This window comes from Siniperca chuatsi, linkage group LG4, assembly GCF_020085105.1.
Source record: "Siniperca chuatsi isolate FFG_IHB_CAS linkage group LG4, ASM2008510v1, whole genome shotgun sequence".
In the NCBI taxonomy this organism is placed as follows: domain Eukaryota; kingdom Metazoa; phylum Chordata; class Actinopteri; order Centrarchiformes; family Sinipercidae; genus Siniperca; species Siniperca chuatsi.
The window spans coordinates 23,394,824-23,418,543 of record NC_058045.1 but is presented as its reverse complement, the minus strand read 5'-3'; the positions used below and the strand labels follow the sequence as shown (position 1 = coordinate 23,418,543).

Sequence of the window (23,720 nt, the reverse complement as noted above, 5' to 3'; positions counted from 1 at the left end):
ACTGGAAACAGGGGGGAACAGGTAGCCTGGCATCTTGTTGTCAATCTCTAGGAAGTCAATGTTCCCCGCCATTAAATAGTTACAGCACATAACCCCTTGTAAAACCCCAACTTTTTGTTTTTACACTTTGGGTTTTGTACAAATTAACAAACAAGATTTAGCATGTTCATTAGTGAGCTTTACAGGTGCTGGTAGGAAGATTTAGTTACCTTTGGACAGAGTCAGGATAGCTGTTTCCCTGCTTACAGTCTTTATGCTTAGTTAAGCCACCACAGAAAAGTCAGTAAATCTTTTTTATTTTGCACATTTTATATTTTCATTCGACTGCTAACATATGTTCTGTAAATTGCATCTCCCTACACAATTGTCTAAATGCAATACTTATATAAACCAAATACCCTAATTTTAACAGAGTTTATGGCTAACAGAGTGAAATTGAAGAATAGTGACTTTAAAAAATATATATCAGAATCAGCCTTAAAAAGTTCTTCATGTCTAATTTGTGTGTAATTGTGGAATATAAACTCCCAAATTCCCAGAAATAATACTGAGGACATGTCCTCGGTGTACTTGATGGTAGTTACTGTGTTGTTTGAGAAACGGTGGCAGAATAAAGAGAAAATCGAACTGATGTCTTAATTTATTTTATGAAATCCTTTCAGCAAATATTATTAATTTACTGAAATAGACATCAGTTAAATGCATAACATGAATTTTCAACATTCATTATGCCACTGCGGCAAAGTGTTAGTGCTAATTGCTGATTTCCTGAAGTAAAATGCCAGAAAGCATTTTCCATTTCGTTTCTGAATATATGCATTAGAATACGACTTCTCAGAAACAGGAATTCATGAGATGCACTTAAAGGAATCTTATACTGCAAGAAGAAGAGTGAGTGGGACTAAACGATGACAGTTATATTAAACCTATTTTGTATTATTTTCTCTTAAGCTGTCCATCATTACTTGTAATACCTCTTCTGGTATTATGCAACGAGTAGTGCAACTAATTGCTTAGACTTGGAGAGGGAAGTCTTTCCTTTTAAAAGGTATTGTTTAATATGTTATTTTCTTCCAGTAAAAACCCAAAAATAGTTATACCACTCAGAGGTGTGAAGGTAATGCGTCTCGCCAAAAGCCAAGAGCAAACCTAAAATTTTTGCCAAAGGGGGGATTTTATGGATGCAGAGAAGGTAGACACGTAAAGTTGTAGCAGTGGGCACATATTTAAAATGCAGTCTAAGAGTGTGTACGTTGGGATTTTCCTTAAAGAAGTTTTGAAATGTGCACAGGCTCCTGTCAGAGGTCTGCAGCTCATTACTTTATATTGTTTAAGAACTGCCTTGAGCTTTCAATATATATGTGATAAAAGATTTGCTCTGCCAACATCTGTTTAGTATGTGTGTGAATGTGTGTTGTTTTAGCAAGAACATCTATAAAGGTGCTTCTTCTTGCACCTATAAAGCAAATTATTGCATACAGTGTGTGTTTATGGGACACTATTGATTCTACAAGTCTGTTTGATTAGACAAGTGGCTGACTATCACCATGTCGTAAAGATACATGGAGCCTCGTTCATAGGCTTGTATAAATATTATTGATTCCTGTCTTTTCCCGGGCTTCATCAGCATCATGTTTTTTCAGGGTTGAGGAATGCATGTACGTCATGATTTAGTTTGCTTGACTTTGTCAATACTTCTGATTTGTAAATAGCAAGACTGAACACGACTTTTAATGTGTTGATTGAAGTTCGGGTATTGATCAAAAACAACTCCTAAATTTCTGCCTGAATGTTTTAAGTTAATTGTCAGTGGTCCAAGGTCTGAAATATGATCAGGACCAATTACCAGAACTTGAGTCTCATCAGTATTCAGTTGCAGAAAGTTAGAGGCCATCCAGATTGTTGCAATGTTCAGGACTAAATGAGACTTGGTGTCATTTGCATAACAATGGTGTCATATAACATGGCCAAGGGGTAGCAGATACAAACTAAACAAAATGGGGCCAAGGACTGAGCCTTGTGAGACTCCACATGACATGAGAGCTGGGGAAGAACTAAAGTCATCAACAGTGACTACACACAAGCAGAAATGAAACCTAGAAACGTAAGATAAATTACCAACAACTTGTTAAGTATCTAGCCCCTTGTTCTTTCATTTGCCAGAATTACTTATTAATCAATGTGACTTGGCATTGGCTTATCTTCCTCTCCCACCGCAGCCCAGTGCTATTTCTCTTCATTTTTACCTCACGTAACCCCTTTCACCTAACACTAACCCTCAGGGTTAGTAGTTATACCAAAATGCTGTTTATATTAGGACTGCCAGATAACATGACTTTTGAATTACAACTCTTCTTATTAGAATCCAGTTTTTCTAAGATCATTTCAACACAATGAGCCATTTTCCCTTTTGACTCATGGTGAAATAGAAACTTACCACATACATTGGACATTACATAGGACTTGCAATCACGCAAAATCTAAAATCATATGAATTTCTTGTAACATGCCTACTACTTTGAGCCAAAAATGATGACAGCCACTGTTGTAAGTGTACTGCTGCTGCTTATTGTAAGGTATTTATTCATCTTCTCCCACTGCTGCAGTCGGCAGGTCTGGGCATTGTAAAGCATACTGTAGTCATCCATCTATTACTGAAGCCCAAGGAGAGATATGCAAATTATCCCTGAACTAATGAAGGGGCTCTTTCTTTTTTTGTTTGAATAAATGAGGGATTCCTTGAGCCCAGAGCTAGTAGGAGGGAGAGCAGGAGAGAGGAAGAGCTGGAGGAGGGATGATGAAGGAAGAGGAAGAATGAGTAGGAGAGAAAAGATGTATAGGGGAGGAAATAAGAGAGAGAAAATTGTGAGATTGAAAGAAAAGGGAAGAAAAAGAAGAAACGAGAAGGCGGCAGAAGGCTGCAGAGCCTTGAGATGTCAAAAACAAGATCTGGGGCAATGATGAGAATTGGGGAAGGAAGGCCTGAGGAAAAGACAGAATGGGGGAGTGTGTAAGGAGATGAGGGGTCAATAATGAGAGAAGGTATGAGAAGAAGAACTGAATGTGGGTAACTGGTATTTCCCAGTTCCCATGGAAACACTAGATTACCCCCCCCCCTACAACACATACTCACACATCCTTCTGCTACTCCCATTTTCATACCCAGTGGAATAACATCCCACATTACAGCATGCTAAACACACACACATACTTAAGAATAATGTATGTGTCCTTGATACATGGTGATGATCTCTGCATAGTTTATACAGTTGTCAGTACAAAGCCTCACTGCATTTGCCAGTATATGTCCTTACTGTAGTACAAGTTTTTGATGGGTTGTCCCACTGAGTGTGTGGAATTTCTGACGTTGGCGCCAACCAGTGGTTGTATGAAAAATGACTCTGGGCATAAATGTGTTGAAAGCAACACATTGACTGCACCAAGGTTCACTGGCATTGAAGCCATCACAGAGCAAACAAAGTAATTTATAAGCTGCTACTACCATATCAATTGTACACATAGTAGATTTTAATGATGAGTAAATAAGCAAAAAGCAAAATGTGTCCCTGGCAGATCCCTGGCTGCTGTGCTTCATGCTGACACTTGAGCATACAACACTTTATCTTATTTTTAGTTCTACCAGGAGAGACACAAGCTACCATGAATGCCGAAGCTAGGTGTAGGTGTGTTTCCATCCTTCTGTTTTTATGCTCATTTTCAATTTGCCCTTAAAAAAAGGCAAAAATTCAAAAAAATATTGAGAAGAAGAAAATGCAACAAAGTGCAATGGAAACAATAGATAGACAGTGGTGATAGCCATTATGCTGTCTGTCTGGGTTTCCTTTGGGTGTTTCCTCCCTCAGTCCAAAGACATATACAGTAGGTTCAAAACTCGTAGGTGTGAATGGATAGAAATCTAAGGAAAACGGAATCACAGTCACGGCAACACTGTTTGACTGACATGTTATATCTGGGAAGTGCCATGCAGAAACAGCAATCAGCTCTTAGCATCAAAAACCAGAAACAAAAGCATCAACAAAACAAACCACGTGTAACTAACCTTCAATTACAGCATCAGTTAATGGAACCTGGCTGTGGTTGTAGTGTGCTGCTCCCAGATGTTATCATGTGTATTAAAATCCCGTCTCTGAGACTATTGCTGCAAGTATAAATGGGCCAGCTTGCCTGGTAAAATTAGAGTGAATGGCTGCACTGAACACTTTGAGGTTTCATAATGTACTAATGCGCTGCAGGACTGCAGATCCACTCATTCATATTTTGCCTGATAAAACAACAATAAATCCCTTTAGACACACTGCTATTTATAGGGCAGTTACAGAGATGAATTCTTTACCTGCACAAATCACTTGCATATAAAATGAACATCTAAAAAGCTTCTGGAAAATTGCAGAATAATACTTTATACACTCATCAAAATCTTTTTTACCTAACCTTGCCCTGCATGTTCACATGTTCATCAGTGGTAGTTCATTTTCATTCAATGGTATATAACAGTGTTTGTTATTTGTTTGTATTTGCAGTGAAACCTTGAGGTGCCATCAATTTGCAAACCTCATAAAGAAGACAGAAATGAAATAGTAGCTGCCACTGATGTCCTGATAATGCAACACCAGCTGAACCACGAGCAAATTATTTTTTATTGCCACCACCTTCGCTCAGTCTTTTTATCTGTCTCTGCCTGACAAATATGGCACTGACACATTCCCTCTAAAGCTGCATGTCTCTCTTCATCCCTGTGATTCTCTCTCTCTCACTCTCACACACACAGATATCTTACATATTAGCTCCCTGTGGGCTCCACTGATGCAAACTTCTTGTATATCTATTCAGCAGGAGGGATCTCACTGTTCTGTAATGCTCTCTCTCTTCTGTCTCACCGTTGCTACATTAACTCACTCTGTCTTCTTTCAGACTGTATTACCTTGATTGCTCGTATGCAAAATACAATGAGCTATTTTACATACTGTAATGACTTCCACGTAGCGGTTATCATGAGGCATAACAACTCACTTTTAATTGTATTTAATATATCAGGATTTACTGCATGTCTGCCTCTTTCTTATCCCAGATGAATTTCTCTGCTTATGAATTCCTCCCAACATCAATGAATTCATTCTGCCTTCTTGCTCTTCCATCTATCGTCCAAATAATTTCTTTAACCAATGTTGACATCTCTTAATGAGGGATGCAATTTTACTGTGGAGCTTCTCTGTATGCATCTGAGGGCACGTTTCACAACAAGCATGTTTACAGAGTTCACTTCTTCAGTTCAGGTTTGTTTAGGCAGATGAGAACAATATGATTTGAATTTTAAAAGGAAGCCAACACCTGAACTAGCTGGTCCTTACCCAAGAGAGCTGCGGTACAGTTTGGCAGGAGTGAGAAAGTCATGAAAACTTGTAATGACCCCAAAACACAAGGTTTTAAGCAGACAAATGACCTGACGGTGAAACACAGTTTGGACTGATGCTCATATTAGACAATAGCCCTCTGTGGTGAGACTACATAATATACCTCTCACAAATGAAAAGTTGGATTCATAAGCAATAAAAACCATCAATATCAAAATATATCAATGTAATATCCTCAGAAGTGTTGCTGCTACAGCCTTACTTGGTCTTTTATGACCAGTAGTGTATGATGCCTAATGTTAACGGCAAACTTCAGATAGATATTGCTGTGTAACTGACATTACTGAGTTTGCTTACTTTATGATGCAGGAGCATGTTTTCAGTAGGGAGTGCAGGGGTGGAGTGCTCCCAAACCCAAAATACATCAGCAGAACAGAGCTGTATGGGGTCCTCCACACAACAATGTAAATCACATCTTGACAGCACCAAAAGATGTTATGTCAGCAAAACAATATGACAATATGAAAACAGCACACTTAAGAAATGTACTTTAGTAATCGGATGAATACGTTGGCATACTTCAGAGTTGTCACTCACAGAAGTTCCACAATTCCAGAGTGCTGTTGTTGGTTGAAAACTGCATTTGACCTTGAGTATTTTGTTCATGCAAAACCCTCATGTATCGAAACCCTGTCCAAACCAACACAGACAAAATACTACGGTTCACTTTACAAAATATTATAGGAAATAATAATTAGATTAAAAGATATAGAGCATGACAGGGACCAGGGAAGGTGGGATCTGCAAGTGATTTACTGACTTGTTCATCAAAGGTTACAGGCTGAGTGAAGTATTCTTTCGGGGGATTTAATGCCTTTACTAATAGTTAACAGTAGAGCGATGACAGAAAATAGGGGAAAGACAGACGGTGAATTACATGAAACGAAGGTCGGACGTGAACCAGGGAAGTTGCGGCTCACGATCGGCACCTTAACGCCTTTATCACCAGGCTGCCCAATGAGCTACTTCTAGAGATTAGAATCAGTTTTGTTTCATTTGTGTGTGTTACGTAAACAGCAAATACAAACATGCAAAAGTGTCTTATCCACTATGTCCCTAACCTTATCTGAATTCACTGGAGACAAACACCAGAGAGCTCTTTCTCTTGCTTCCATTTACTGCCTGTCTCTCTGGATTTATATATCTGCCTCACTGCCCTAACTACCTGACTCTCTCTCTCTATTGTCCACAGTACCTTAGTTATATTGACATTGTGATTCACTTTCATTGAGCACCATATGTGAGTGAAATAATGCTGTGCTGACTCCAAGAGACGATTAAAGGCACTGTGACTGACTGCAACAAAAAATAGCTGACACTGTACTGTGTGTGTGTGTGTGTGTGTGTGTGTGTGTGTGTGTGTGTGTGTGTGTGTTGTGTTTCAGGGCTTTGATCCAGAGGTTTTTTTCCTCCTCCTCTGGGTGATTCTGTTGTTTTGTTGTTTGCTTTTATACACTCTGACCTTCTGTTGCATTTACTAAAATCTCGTATATAAAAAGGAGCCTACTGTCTTGCTTTATTATTTGGTTTACTCTGTTTTGATGTTTGTTAATAATTAAATATGGATCATAAACAAAGAAATAAATAAGGTATGGCTTCATTTGGAAAATGAAAATAGATTAACAGGGCCTTTCGGTACAGTTAGGTAAGTAGTCTGTTGGATAAAAGCTTGCAACAAAATGGTTGATGGAGTCAATTAAAGAGAGAAGGGAGGCAATAAAGGCAAAATATATGGAGTTGAAGGAGAGAGAGAGCCACACACACACTCAAACACACACACACACACACACACACACACACACACACACACACACAGGAACAGATACAGTGAGCAAGCTGTCAATTTTGCAGACTAAGTGGACTAAATTGTGTTGCAGCAGAGTCAGAGGGGAGGGGAGAGAAACAAACAGAGAGGGGGGTGCAGTGTTGGTTGTGGTTGATTAATGCACGTAAGAGCGGTTATTGAATTTACAGAGAAAATCTCCAGTGCCGAGAACACAAACAGCCACCGGGGGATTGAGGCCATTCAGGGAACGAGTGCCACCGTTCATACATCAAGACAGGAGACACTGAAAAGATCCAGATCTCATAAGACTCTCCTAACCAACAGACCTGTCAGACATGACTGATTTTCATGAGTCTTGTATGATCCAGTCATTTCGTCAGTCATTCCTTTAGTATTTTTTTATAGTATATAGGCTATTCATGGAATGGGAATAAGCACTGAACGAAACATTTGCACAGAATCCCTCTAGTACCTCTCACCTAGTTCCTTCAGATGTGCTACATTAGCATTTGAACATCAGGATACCATTAGCAAATGTATCTGGAGATATACAGTATTTATGACTGTAAACAAACAGGACCATTACTGAAAAAAGGAAGCCTCCTCTGGTCTTAAAGTAAAAGGCTGGCATTATTAAAAAAAATCTCATGACAGCATATGTAGTATCTAAATACTTTCAGACTTCCCTACCCTGTCCGTGGCACTCACCCCCAAGCCCATTGATTCTTATTGAAGATGTAAATCTTTACAGTTCACAATTATATAGTTTCATTTTTAAAAAGGCTCAGAACAGCTGTAGTTGTTCAAGCAGGAGAATATAGAGTTTTTGTTGGGGACTATTTTCAGCAGCAGATTAATAATTGAATTTGGTGTTCTAGTGAGTATTTTAGGCAGCAGCACGGTGTATATGGGATTGACTCAAAATCAACTACAGTGACCATGTTCATTGTAATAAAGGATATGAAACATGTCACCCAGTGCAACAGTGTGGCCCACTGATGTGTTTTTAGTAGTTTTTGGACAACAATGGAGCACTATGGCACGTACAGAGGAATAAGATAAATCAGGCTTTGGATACTCAGACACTACTCACAGGATCCGTTCATTATTGGTTTTGTTGAAAATAAGAACAATATAGAATATTGCCAGGCTTTTCCTTTAACGTATAGCTTATATCTACTTGACTGCTTTTTGATACAAAACAGGAAGAGGGCTCTACTTCTAAAAGAAATGGCAGATATATACTGTGATTAGCTTTAACCAAAGATTTTTCACTAAAATGGCAAATAAACTAACAGCTTTTTGAGTAATGCTGTGTTAATTTTGGAAAACTCTTGCACTTATAATGAGTGAGATAAGGGCTATGGCTTCTGGAGTTACCACATTCAGTTTTACAATGAGATAGTGAAATTAAAAATGCTACACATAGCACTTTTAGCTGAGGCTCATATAATCCTGTGACATTTTCTTGTTAGAAATCCTGCTGCAATTTAGCACTTTTCAAGGATAGTCCATATAAAAAAACTGATGTTTTGTGCCCACACGCAAAAGAGCCTCTTTCCTCCCTCCACTGGGAGGTCACACTGATGTCCTCCTGTGTCCTTTCAGACCAATCACTGCTCTCCTCAATATTTCAAGTATTCCTCCACCGGGGGCTGACCTGTCTCTCAGATGCTTTCTCATTCTCAATAATTCACTGTTATCATAAATATAGACATAAATGCTGCTAAAGCATCACCCTCTGCAATATCCACTGTGTTATTTGATATATAACATCAATCTGAATTCAATAAGGAATCATCTCTCATTCCTTTGTGTCGTTTCATTCTTCGCTTTGATATAACTTTCAAATATTGACAGTAATGCTTCGTCACATTAAAACTCACAGCAGAGTATAAATGACTGATGGGCCGAGAGACACCTGGGACCTGGTAATCTTCATGCGATCGCCCTAGTGTGGCTAATGTTATGAATCATTTCTGAAATACAAGTACCTTGTATTCATAAAAATTCCCCCATGAGAATGGCTGGGATTATTGCAGTACGATTTTTGTGAGTTGGAAAGATGAAAGCAGAACTAACTGAACCATCATCTGCTGCTTCATGAAAGGAGAGAGGTGGTATGACGTTCAGAGAAGCAGTCAGAGGATGTAAATGGAGAAAATGAATGCGAGGGGCCGTCTTCACAGGACGCATCTTAACCACTGATGTTAAATCAACTGCTCCACTGGAGCACATCTGCAGGCTTCAGAAAGCCATATGTAAGACTTTTAAGACCTTGTAATGCTACATAGAACTGCAATTAAGATTAGTGTAAAACCAAATACAATAAAAAAAAACAGGTAAAATAGTCTGTCTCTGATGGAAATACAGGACAAGAATACATTTAGTGATGTGAGGCCCATTACTTATGTATTTGAATGATTAGTTTGACATTTTGGAAACTATGCTTAGTCGCTTTCTTGCTTTCTAGAGCCAGCACACGGTTAGCTTAGCTTAGCATAAAGACTGGAAGCAGGGAGACGTGCTGTTCTGGCGGGTCAGGGGGGAGAGCAAATTGGACAACGCCTGGGTGCTAGCTGTTAAAACTAAACAAAACTGTCATCACAAACAAAGCATTGTGTATTTACATAATCACTCAAAATCAGCAGGGGGAGGCGCGTAGAAACAGCTGTATCTCTCTCTCTCTGTCACTTCACTTCCCTGTCGTTTCCCTTCTGTCTGTTGATTGCTGCTACAAAGGGGGAAATGGAATTAGGGCTGAAAGTTCTGTTTACAACCACGAAAAGCAAGCAGGCTGAGAATCCAAACTAAGTGACCTGTCTGTCTGTCTATCGATCTCCTCCGCTCCGTTTCAGTCCTATGGACAGCGCCGCACCTACACATGCACCCCCTAATTTAGCCAGACTCCTTTCACTATTTCACAGCACAAACGCCCACTTGCTTAGCTTGTGGGCGTTTGTGGCTTGCAGATTTTGATAGTGACAAAGGAGGTGCCGGATCCAATCAAATAGGTGCCAGTCCCAAAGGGGAGGTCCCAGATCCAGGATCCGGCAGGATGAAGCAGATAAAAAACTGGCATGCTTTATTTATTATAATTTATTTGCATGTGGATTTGATACTGTGCCTGTACATGTTTTGGAAGACAACACAATACATGGCCTTCATTCATTCATTTTCCACCTCTGCTTTCCCCAAATACGAGAGAACTAAAGAACATGCAAATAATCGTTCTTATAATTTTACAGAATGACCTCTGCTGAATTGAATGTACAGTTTGAGTGACTAAGCACCATTATGTGCAGTTGACCTGAGGTAGGACCTATTTCACACCACGTCTCCATCTCGTCTGAGTCAGCACTGGTGGTGTTTGAGAATTATGGTTAATTCAAGGAGCAGGCCCATCTGAGCGAGAGCGATCTGTTCATACAGTAATATCCATATTTATAACCTCTTGATTTATTTTTCATAAGGGTCTTCACAGCATCCTGAATTTCCTGTCTCTGTGAACTTTACTTTCTCCTCTCACCACCTGACTCTCTGTTCCATTTATCTACATCTTATTAGAGCATACATTATATATTTATGCCATATGCAGGAGCTCTTACTCATGAATCACACAGTATGAATTTGCTTTCTCAATTGACATCTTTTCTTCCCTGATCCCATTTTTTTAGCTTTAATTTTCTCAGTATCCCTCCCTCTCATCTCTTTTTTGTTATCTCGGCCCTCGACTTATTTTTAAATACCGACTTGTCAGCTCTCCTTTGTTTTCCCACACATCCCTTTCATTAATGTGTTATTGTTTTTTAATTGGTCTGTTCTGCTAATGAATTTGGAAAGCAGTTAGAGTATCATCTTTGTCCGCTTGGTTGTTGGCAAGATGTCTTAAAGTGCTATAGAAAAAAATTGGCTGAAATGTTATGCTCGCTCCAAGGATTAGTTAGGTGCTATAGATTTATTTCCAAATCTTTTTAGCCATAGTAATGTCGGTTGGTCGGTCCACCAGACTGAAATTTCTTGACAACTATTGGATAGACCGCCACTAGCAGGTCGAAGTGTTCACTTATATATCTGTCATCTATCATCTGGATGGATGAGGTGGATTTGCTTCAGACATTCATGTCCCCCTCAGGATGAATTGTTGTTGAACTTTGGTGATCCTTTAACGTTTCATCCAGCGGCATCATCAGGTCGAAATTTTAATTTGCCCAACATTTTGGTTTATGACCAAATACCTGCAAAACTACTCACATTCCCATCAGCCTCAGCTGTACTTGGTGTTTAGTGCAAATGTTAGCATGCTAGCACACTAAACTAAGATGGTGAACACGGTAATCATTATACCTGCTAAGCATACAAACACCGCTGTACTTAAGTACAGCCTCATAAATAATCTTAGTCTTGGTGGAATATATGTGCTTGTGGGCATGTCTACAATATCCAGGTCTGCTGTTAAACATGAGATCGTTTCTGAAGACAAACCCTAAAGACAAACAGTAATTGGGAGGCTGCAGCTTTGCAAGATGGAAAATAGGTGAGCGTTGGCGTAGGTTTGTGCTCTGTGCTGGTTGCCTTCTAGTTAATTATGTGTTTCAATTAGATAACAAAGCAGTGCAAAGATACTGTATGCAATGATAAAAAAAACAGAGAATGACAAATGTGTGCTGTTGAGATTTATAAAAAAGACTTAAGGCGCTATTAAAAACATCCCTTTCTTAAGAACAGAAATGTGCTCGTGTCCCTTTGGCCTTTTCTCTTTCTCATTCCCTTTCCTCATTTCTATTATCGCTCTCTTATTACCATGTCATTTGCCCCTCTATTCCCTTCACGATTTCTTTTTTTTTTTGTATTCTCTCAGCCTCAGCTTCTCCTGTTTTTATTGCTTCTCTTCCCTTTTCTGATGTGCCTCCAGAGGATCAAAAGACTGACAAGATACAGTGTATGTGATTGATTTACCCACTTCACATGACAGAAATCATTGTCAGCCAGCCGCTCACTGCTCACAGTGGCCACTACAAGTAAAATACACATGATAATTCAGCTCCACAACTGCAGTTTCAAAGTATCTCCTGTATCTCTCATACAGTATATGATCTTAATAGGATCCCCTGTGTGGTGATATGACTCACCGAGGCATCTTTGTGCAGAGAGGAGGGATGATTGCTTTGACAGAGGACTGAAAGGGAGAGGAGATGACGGCTAACTGCGTCTGAATCTTTCCTCTGGTGAAGAATGGAAGGTCAGAGGGAATGGATTGAGCCTTCCATGGTAGAAAGGGTGAAATTATGTAAAGGTAAGGACGAGCATGACCTTGTTAAAAGTAATCTGAGGGGGGTTACTGAGGAACAGAAGGCTCAAGAGGTGATGATACACTCGATTGTAGGATAAGAGGGTGAGATGAAGCGGCGAGGAGAGGAGATGAAAGGTGGATGGTAGAAACTTTTAAGGAAATTTTCATTGCGTTTCACTTTTTAGTACACATACTATATCTTTAGTTGAGTTTGGGAATAAAAGACCAGATTTATTAACCTTTTTTACTTGGTTTCAGAGGCACACTGTGCCTACAGATGTGTGATTTATTTATCAAACAGGCACAGCAGCCTGGAGGGGCAGTTTGTGAGTAATCTGTGAAGTGTGCCTCTTTTGAAGGGAAGATGCAAATAAGAAATAAGATACATCTGGATATCTATGCCTTTTCCTGGATTTATTAAGGTGCATGCAATTTCCGAGGTCAGTTTTTTGTGGAAATATTTTCTGTCTCTAGAAAGCAGATGCAGATTTGTGCTGGCATAGTAGTGTTGTGGCAGGGAGAAAACAAAATAACTTATTTGAAAGGAAAAGAAAGAAGTAGAAGATAATAAAGGAGCACAACAACCAACCGTTCTATAACACCAAACAATGAGCAGAGAGGGAGCTGTGGCTTTGTGCTTATTATACCTGAACCAGACATTCACTGGGCTGCTAATGCATGCTGGAGTTTCTACTCTTTCCCTGTGAGACATTCACACTGTGGTGGCTGCTATTTCATACGCAGTCTTTTCTTTTAATGTGACTTAAACGCTGTCATTTTTTTAGAAGTTGAAATTGTATGAATAATGGACAACAAAACAATTCTTCTTGTGTGGAGTTGAATGGTGGCCTTAGTGTTGTATACTTTGGAATCATGATACTTTATTAATGGCCATTTCTGCTTCTTTTCTTTTTTTATATTAGATTATCTGTGGAGCATTTTTGTCTTTACTGGATCGTTGCAGTGATAGTGCTCTGATAGTGCAGAGGCAGACAGGAAATGAGGGGAGAGAGAGGGGAACAACATGCAACAAAGGTCTGGACCTGAACCGAGGATGTTAGCGTTATGTGTTATGTGCCTTAAACTGCCAGAATAATCCATCAGAACTGATGGTGGAATAACTTCAGAAACCCCCTCCCTGGGACACAGTGGGGAGCTGTGTCTGACTATTTCTGTAACTTTCTTCACACCCACTTCACGTCGTGATTGGCCAGCTGTGCGGAGGTGAGAAATGAGCCAGGGTTTGAACTCAAACTATAAACACTTCTGCCTTCCACTGAGATTGGACAACGTGTTTTATCGAACTAGTTAAAAAAATCAAAAGAGGTGAATGCCTGTATGAAGGACAAGCTGAAGTAAAAGTGAAGAAAGGATCGACTGTGGTTGTGGATCTCATGAAAAAGAAATTAAACTTAACAAGAGACTGTGCTTCATCCACAGTGTATCTAAGCTAATAAGTACAGTATAGTGAATCCCTTTGTAGAGCTACACTACACATTCAACATTCAAGGGCTATTAACTGAGTGCAGGTAAAACTCAACAAACAAAAAGTGAAGTCAAAGCATGTGCGTTTTTGTGGATATTAAGCAGATTTTTATATGCTAACAGGAAATAATCAATTCTTATTTATGAAAGTTCACCTATCAATTAAACATGTCACATGTTGAAATTAGGGCTTATGTGAATATTATGCAAAAAATGTTTTTAAATATGAAACTACAATGTGCCCAAAATGTTAGTGCTTTGAATTCATGTGTGGGTTTTCACATCTAAAAACATTTAATTGGACTGACTGTTTTGTATATCTGATAAGCTATCGACTTCTGAGGAAGTGAGATGAGTGTTTTGCCAGTCTCTGTGAATGTACAAATATGATTACCTCAAAGGCAAATATTCCTGGCTTACTCTGTTTTTGTAAAGCAGATCACCAAACAACCAAATGGACCCTGGAAAGCTAGGTAATTGCTGAAAGCTACCTCATTAATTGCCTCAAAGTGTTTTAGGGGGATGTTTTTCTTTAAGACTGTGCCCACAGTAACTAAGCTTTCCTTGTTTAAAGTTCATTAATTTTCCTGTTTCCTGCTTTTGTCTGTTCCTTGTCGTGTTTCTTTGAGATGCATCTTAAAGGCAAATCACTTATAATAAGAGACTATTATAAGTGATTTGCATTTAAGATGTTTCTGTGTCTGACAATCTAGTCTGGGCTCTCACTGCTCACAGCTAATGGGGAGCCATAAGTGGCCCGACTGCTGTGGGTAAAAGTGCAATAGGTGATTATTACACCAGTCTCCTGCACCAGTCTGTCTCCTGCAGACAGAAGAAGACCTGGTTTTTAACTCCTTGTGGCACAGATCTGGGGCCAGATGTAAATGGTAAATGGACTGTATTTGTATAGTGCCTTTCTAGTCTTCTGACCACTCAAAGCGCTTCACACTACATGTGATGTCAATGATAGAGGCTGGCGAAGTCGGTTGATTGGTCCACCACTTTGGTCCAGAATAAAATATCTCAACAACTACTGGATGGATTACCATGCAATTTTGTACAGACATTGATGGTCCCCAGTGGAGGAAGTCTACTGACTTTGGTCCTGACTTCCTCTAGCGCCACCATGAGGTTGACATTTTTGGTTTTTAGTGGAATATCTTGACAAATATTGCATGGACTGCCCTGACGTTTGGTATAGAAACAGGTTTTATTTATAACCAAATAGCTTCAAAACTATTAATAATCAGTGTCAACCAAGTCTTAGCATGCTAATGTGCAAAACTCAGATTGTGAGCATAATAAACATTACACCTGCTAAACATCAACATGTTAGCAATGTCACTGTGAGTAAGTTAGCATGCTTATGTTAGCATTTTGGTCAAAGCACTGCTGTGCCTAAGTACAGCTTCACAGAGCTGCTAGCATGACTGTACACTCTCATAATTTTGATACTTTTGTGTGATTAATTTCATATTTTTTTAATTTACAATGGAGGAATCATTTTACAGTTTTTCACTGTGTTCAATGTTCTTTTCGTTATAACCTTTATAGTGAAGCAATTTGTAAAATCTGTTTTGATAGCGGTGCTATAAACTAAATTATTGATTATCTTTCCGACGTTCAGAGCACATGTGATAAATTAATGATATGTGTGCTATAAATAGCCACGTCCGAGAGTAATCCTTGCTTGTAATGACGGCTGCTCTGGCATTGTTGGAGAACCTCGCTGATGTGGCACAATCGGTGAAACTGCACTCTTTCCGTTGACAGGTCTAATGAGTGGTGATATGCAAACGGTTGATTAAGTGTGTGTCTTGATCCATTTATGGCTAACCGTGGGAGTGGAAATGAGGCTCATGCCTGTGTGCCCAGTTCCACAATGATTGAGATTAATTAAAGAAAATCATGTTTATACAGCTTTATAATGATGATGGAAAGGACGCAAAAACAGGGTTTTAGTAGTGAATGTAAACAGAGTTTTATGCCTCTGGCTGGCTGGTGTTGTAGTGATTGTTCATGTTTAAAGAAACCACATGGAATACATTTTTCCAGGATCCATTCGTCACTTGTTCTGGTGTAAATATAATGTAACTTTAGACTGGCATCAGTAATCCTGCAGCCTGTTTCATAAGCAAGAATCAATGTAGTGAACTACACCATCTAAACCACTTTCCAACATTTGACAGACACCCCTGAGCTCTTTTTAGTGCAGGTACTTTCTCATCTCATGTACTATCTTCCTTGCACTACAGAGGGTTTCATGAAAAGCGCTCTGTATTTCTCTAAGATACAGATTGCTTATGGCTTTTGCAGGCATTCAGACCTGTAAGATAGCTTTTGACTGTATTTATTACACTCTTGCACTCTTATCTCCACTTCACTGCAGGCATACAAGTGCTGTATGTGATAGCAGTCTTGGGTGAAATTATATCTGAAAATGGTGTAAAATAGTTCAGCTCCTGTAACAGAAAAAAATCTGATTTATGATTCAATCCAAATGCAGCCTGAAAAGAAGAAGCCCACACAGTGCTTTTGTCTTTTCATATGAATCATTGATCATTATCACAGAGAATATCACACACCCTGAATATGCTGTATGTTTGTAGGACAGCTGATATGTTATTTTCTCTGGGTGTTAGATATTGTAAGATAGTGTGTGAAGCTATTAATTCTTCCAACGAATACTCAGCATCAATAAATTATTCAGGTCTAGACAAGTAAACAAAACAAGCACATTTCCTGGGAAATAATTCAATAGATCGGAGCCCATGGGATGGGTAGGGAGAACTGGATTATTTTTGGACGGCGCTGGCCGAGCAGAAGTGCTGTCCCATGTTAATTACATCAGAAAGTCATGTCTCAGCCTTGTAACACTCAGCCTGAGGTACGGCTGCAGTGGTTGTTGGCCTTTGTAAGGCAGCAGTAAGTGATGTTGCACCTGGGGCTGTGTGTAATGTACAACTGTTATTCATTTAGTGTCTACTTACTGCGCTGGTAGTGCCATCTGTGTCTGTTAGCCTCTGGTGCAGATCAAGCCAGACTGTCTGCAAGAAGAAGCACAACAACAACAACAGCAGCAACATGTCAGTCAACAAGACCAACGACAGCAACTACTACAACCACAGCTTGAAGCAGACATTAGTCACTCACGACGAGAGGTATTAGTGAACACGTTGAGAGCAGAAACAGGCATGAAAGCAGGACGTGATGTCTTTTTATGATGAAAATAAAGTTCAGCAGGGAATATAAGAGGAAGGTTCAGAGAGGAGGTGGATGCAAGGCCAAAAGATAAGTCTGAAATGAAACAGAATGACTTATATCAGCATGAAAGATCTAAACATACACTGAAACACTGAAAGGCCAAATCTAACTGAACATCACGGTGTAGGAGTTATAGATGGTAGAAATTAGTTTAAATAATTCTAGTAGTAGTAATTTAAGTAATTTTTGGAACAATGGGTGTATGGGTGTATTTCACACAGAAGTAAACAAAAAGAGGCCCCTTATTTTTAGCCGATGACTTTGGATGTTGCCGTCTGAAATGATGACTGTCGCTGGCAGATATTATCAACTCTAGCTAGCTAGTGTAAGCTAATACTGACACTAAAACTGAAAACGCTGTCTCCAGCTGACTTTTGAATGTTTCCAGTGGATACATTTTAAAACAAGGATCCTGTAAAAGGGTCTTAAGTATGCACATGATGGCTACATGCATGATATAATGCTAAAAGATGCTAAAGCTACTACTTCCAGTCAAAAAGTCAAAGGAGCCGCATTGTTCGTGTATTGCAGTGTATAGTCACTCATAGTGTTATTGTACAGTATTTTAAAACAAAATTATGTATTCAAAGTGTTATTCGTCCTAACATAACCCTTAGTTGGTTTGATTTTGACAGTCAACACAGTGGTTACATTAACAGTGTGTTTCACTTTTACAAGACAAAAAGGATTTAAGGATAAAGAATAACAGGTGTTTGGCAAAGGTTATATGGTATCAATGGCTGGAGCTGCATGAGTGTAAACTTCGCCAGACTAAGCAAGACAGAGCTGCTACTCTAAACTCTGATCCACTAACATCCTAGTTCCCACCCAGTGAATGTTACAGTCCTAAACAGGTATTTCTTCAAAGTATCCTGTAGCCCTGCATAATAACATTTAGCTAATGATGCCCCTTGCCTTTTGGAAATAATGCTAAGTTACTACTGTAGGTAGTAAGCTAGTTAGCCAGACATGCTAATGTTTGCAGCTTATGTTGGAGCAAACACTATGTAATCCATTTCTTACACTTTTGCTCTTTTGTTTTTGGTAATGGAAAGGCTAAAAAAAATAAGACACCACCCTCCAAGCTCTTTAAATAATGAGTTTTGCTCTCATTAGAGCCCCATGCTTCGGGGGAGGCGTTTAGAAAATGGTCAATTATTCACATTCAGGACTTAAGTGAAGGGGGCACAACTAACAATGGTATATTGTGTTTATGTGTGTCTGTGTGTGAAGATGACAAGACATTGATTTCTAGTTTTCTTCTCCTCTCTCAAGGCCTGTGAGTCAGAATTGTATAAACCTGTTCTAATAAATCACAGTAAGCGCTGCAGGTTTCGGTCACCAAAGTGACTGATGAGTATCGCTGTTGCTACTGTGAATGAATGAATGAATAGTGTCTGGATTTCTTGCAGGGTAACTAATATTTTACCAAACACAGCAGGGAAAGTCAAAGCAATGGGGCCTGGCACAGTGGGCAGGTGACACACACACACACACACACACACACACACACACGTACTGTAAAGGCTACCGGAAACATACTGAGTTCTAGGATGAATGATTTGAGTTTAATGTGCTACAGTCTGCTCACAGCTGGACTGAAATGGAAAGTGCTGTGTGTTGTTGGTTGTTGCACATAAAAGACTTAAGAGGTGAAGACTCACTGTCTGCTATTTTTTTTTTTACCGGCCTACAGTTGTGCAGTTCACCCTGTAGACTTTTGGTAAAGTTAAAGTCAATCACTGGTGCAACCAAATAATTAGTCACATTCACACTCTCAAATTAAAGTAAGGATTGGATTTTCATCGTTTTATTTTAGCCGATACCGACCATTAAAATACGGACATCTCCACAAAAAGATTCAAGATCTGCTATATACAGGACAGTGTAGTTTAAGTTCAACAGACAGCATTACATTCTTTCACTGAAAAAAGAGAAGAAAACTGCATCACTTTGCTTGTCAGTATTCAGCCTCAGTATCAGCTACCAGATGGGCAGCTACAATCAAAGGCTATCATCCTGAGACTGACTTTTCCAGGGGAGAAACACATTTTCTTGTCAGCGGCACACAGGGAGCAATAAATAATGATATTTTGTAACCAAAAGAACAAATAAACTCCCAAGGGAGAGTAGAGGAAGACAGCGAGGGAATCAACAGAGCCAACATGAATTTGCCACTTTGAGGAGAGTTTGCAGGTAACAGGATTTCCAGTGTGTTATCACAGAGCAGTGATGCCAACACAAGGCACTATTTTCATCTCGCCACACTCAGTGTGTAGCTGGCTTATTATTCATTCAGTAAACAATTCATGATTCACTTTGACACAGTGTGATAATATCATTTCCTCTTTCAGACTCCTGAACAGTCTTAATACTGAGATCCATGCAGGTAATACCGGGCCAAACAGAGAGACAAAGACAAAGCCACATTTAATACTCCTCCTCAAAGCCATATTTTGCTTCGCAGTAGCCTGTCTGGTCTTTTGAAAATGTAATCCAGCAGAAAATGTCTATTCATTTCATTTTATTTTATTCTGATTATTCTGAAAACACACTTTCCAACATAACGGTTTGGTGACCTATTTTCTTTTCTATGTACAAAGTTTTCTTTTATTCTCTGTTGTCATTGGAGAGGTCATTTTTGGGGTGATTTTTCTTCTTTTCACAAAGATGATTTTTCTCCAATGTGGAAAATCATATGAAAATGCAGCAACTTTGCAAGACCAAATAAAAGTAGGACAGTATAATGTATTTGAAATAATCTACTGTATGTTGTGGTACTTTAATTCCTTCTTGGATGGATAAAAAATTTGGAAAGAGAAAATAAATCTGCATTTAGGACTAAAATGCTCTCTCAAGTCATCTTTGAAATCATTAATCTGGATGAGAATTAGACAGATTTTCTTAGCAGATGGTGGCAGATGGTAGGTGGTAGTGCAAGTGCTACACTCTACACTCAAGACATGTAGGATATATTTTCTCCTTTGTCATTAACAGTTCTATTGTATTTTTTGGTCATATTACATCTGAATGTTTGGCTTCACAACTATCTTAATCTTTCTGCCTTACGTTTTTGAAAGATGCAGAGCTAATAATAGTATATATTATATTCCAATATTTTGGGAAATACTATTATTTGATTTCCTGCCAAGAGATTCATGAGAAGATCGACACCACTGTTATGTTTGTACGTTAAATATAAAGATACAGCCAGCAGGCATTTAGTTTAGCTTAGCATAGAGATTAGAAACAGGGGTAAAGAGCTAGCCTGGCTTTGTCCGAAAAAAAAAAATCTGTCTACCAGCACCTCTAAAGCTCATTAATTAACACATTATATCTCATTTGTTTAATCCGTACACAAACAGAAAAGAAAATGTCCAGTTGTGGTTTTACAGGTAGTTATGTGTGGGACAATTTCTTGGCCGAAAGCAGTGACCTTCTGAAGTCTTGTCGTCATTGTTAGGTAGCCAGACAACCAGCCAGGTTGGTTTCCGGGCCAGGAAATGGTCCGGCACATAACCCACCCTAAAACCACAACTTGTTTTTATATGGATTAAACAAATGATATAATGTGTTAATTAGTGCACTTTAGAGGTGCTGGTAGGGGTATGTTTAAACTTTGAACAGAGCAAGGCTAGCTGTTTCCTCCTGCTTCCAGTCTGTTATGCTAAGCTAAGATAACCATCTGCTGCATGTAGACTCATTTACCATCCAGAAATGAGAGTGGTATCTAACTTTTTATTATTATTTTTAAACATTATTTTTGGGGCATTTTTGCCTTTATTTGGCCGCTGCAGTAGGGACTCAGCCCCAATGGCACGCGCTCCACCAGGTGAGCCACCAGGGCGCCTATCTTCTAACTCTTGGCCAGAGTGAAAAAGAATATTTAGGTAGGTAGGACTGGATTAACCAATAAAAACTCCTGTCTAACTGATCCAAATATGACTTTTCCTACCACCTCTTTCAAGCAGCTCTCCTACCTGGTTTATATATCAGAAAAACCAGGGCCATAAATGCCGAGGCGGTTATTGGGAGCACTGTTGCCAGGAAAACCAAGACACCACATCTGTTAGTGGATGGATACCATATACTGCAAGGTTAGACCCTAATGGAAAATCTCCAAGAGTAAATCATATCCCTTTTCCCTACTGTAAGTAGATCTTCAGTGATGTGCTGCCTTTTGAACTTGAAATCGCTTCATCCAAGTAACATTTCTGACAGATGTAGACACTCAAAGAGAACAATAACGTAATAATTATGTGAACAGCAAATGAAAACAAAGAAAAAAATAATGAAATGTTGAAATTGTAATTCACAGTGAAGGAGACACTACTGAGTGGTTGATTTATAAGTTTATTATAAGTTTGTTTCACTATCCCTGTGGGGACAGTCATTGACATAATGCCTTCCCTAGCCCCTTACCCTAACCTTCGCCTAATTGTAACCTGTACCATAAAACCAAGTCTTAACCCTCAAAAATCAATCTCTACCTGTGGGGGCATCACGCACACACGCACACACACACACACACACACACACACACACACACACACACAGGAGCAATATGGGGTTCAGTGTCTTGCTTAGGTACAATTTGCCAGTGGACCCCAAAACTACATTACTATTCCCCAGTATTTTATTATCATTTCAAAAACCTACACTGACTATTTTATAGCCACAGCTATAAAGGTACACACTTCTTCTGAGCCTAATGTTGTGTTGCTCTGTAACAATAATAATCCACATTATATTAATAATAATAGAGGACTACGTATTTTCAAATGTTTTACAATGTAATTTTCAAAAGAATTTTGAAGTTTTTTTGTAAGTATATTGTGATTTTAAATATTGGGACTGTTACCCTGTTTTCCCCATTTTTCCTGTCTTGTTAATAACAACAACAAAACTACTGTAATTAATACTTACAGTGTCATTTATTGAGTCCTTATTAAGCACAAAGTAGTTACATCCCTTATTGCCTTGCCTCTGTCTCCTTACCTTGTACTTGCATATTTGTCCCGGGATAGGTACCCAGTAAGCATCTTATTAATACCAAATAATTACATTGTAATTTGCGGGCATTTAACCTTTAACTTTACTCATTTTCACTTTATTGGTTGGTTATGGGACAATGTTGGGAGCTGACTTGACAATAAGACGTCGCCTTGAATTTAGTTTGTTATGAAATGGAAAAAGAATGGATAAATTAAAGCAACATCACTGTCATTTCTTTTCCCTTTGTGCAAATTTCAAGCTGCATTTCTGGCTACTTTAACACAGTTAAAAAAAATAAAACTAATCATAAATAAATAATTTCGAAGGAGTTCTTGTCTTTATTCCTGTTGTCATTCCTGTCCAAACAGGTAAAAATCAAACTTGACTGCGTTTAGTCATCTGTGAGAAGAAGTGCCTTTGTGCCACAGTCACTGTAAACAAGCGTAGAGTAATGGGCTTTCAGGAGGGCTACAGTGTCACAGGTGATTATTGAACAATTCTTTAGTGGAAGGCGTTTCAATTATTTCTTCTAAAATGGAAGTCTCTTCTTTTTTATTCTTTATTCTCATTTTCTACTTTTTTTACGTGACCCCCCCCCAGCAGTACATGGTGTTTAGGTCTTTCTGCTGTAGTGGCCCGCTCTCCCAAAGACAGCTGAGTCTGCTGGGGCTCCATTAGCCTTAACATGTTCAGTAATGGACAAGATGCAGGCAATGCAGAGGAACTGGGAGACAAAGAGGAAGGAGGAAGCGGGGAGGAAGGGAGGAATGATAGATGTAAAGATGCAGGGAGGGAGGGAGGAGGACGAAGAGGCATCTGGGAACTAGAGAGCTGCTACAAAGTGGAGGAAGTGTGGAAAAAGACACATTGCAATATTTTGGACAACAGGCCTTTAATTGCCTCCTCTGTCTCTTTCTTCATCCACTCCCCCCCTCCATCCTTTCCTCTCCATCACTTGGTGTTAATTAACTCCTTATCCAACCCCTTCCTTCACCTCCTCATCAACCCCCTGCGTCTTCCTTCTTCTCCATTTTTCCTTTCTCCTGTCCTCTGCAGACCTTCAACTTCAGTATGCTGCTTTAGCATTGTCCAATTTGGCCAATGTAACATCTCCAACTTACAAATCCTCCACATGCTGACAACTTTGTAAAAGATTTTAGTGTGAGGACAAGATCAATGGCTTGTGCTGTTTGTGAGTTCTAGTGAGTTCTAGGATGAGTAGAGCTAAAAATAAAAAGGAGAAACCAACAGTGCAACAGAGTTTGCAGTCCATCAATCTGTCTGTTTTAAAGTCTGGTTGAACTCAGTTTTTAATCACAATTTATGTAATTCATTCTCTGCAGAACATTTAATCTTTTTACACATAATGCATCTTTATTCCATGTACAATTATATTCTTTAATTTATATTTCTTTACAATATGATTACAAAATAAATTTATATACATTTGATCTACGTTACTGAT

General features: G+C 39.0%; 1 protein-coding gene across 1 annotated transcript in view; it reads right to left on the bottom strand.

The window, feature by feature from the left end:
- Positions 1–23,720, bottom strand: part of necab2 (N-terminal EF-hand calcium binding protein 2) — a gene marked incomplete at its 5' end in the record, with an annotated part of 81,824 nt that overhangs the window by 22,329 nt on the left and 35,775 nt on the right. Inside the window, one exon of the mRNA XM_044194051.1 lies at positions 16,987–17,043. Within this exon, the coding sequence (XP_044049986.1) occupies positions 16,987–17,043 (57 nt within the window). The remainder of the gene's footprint in view (positions 1–16,986; positions 17,044–23,720) is intronic.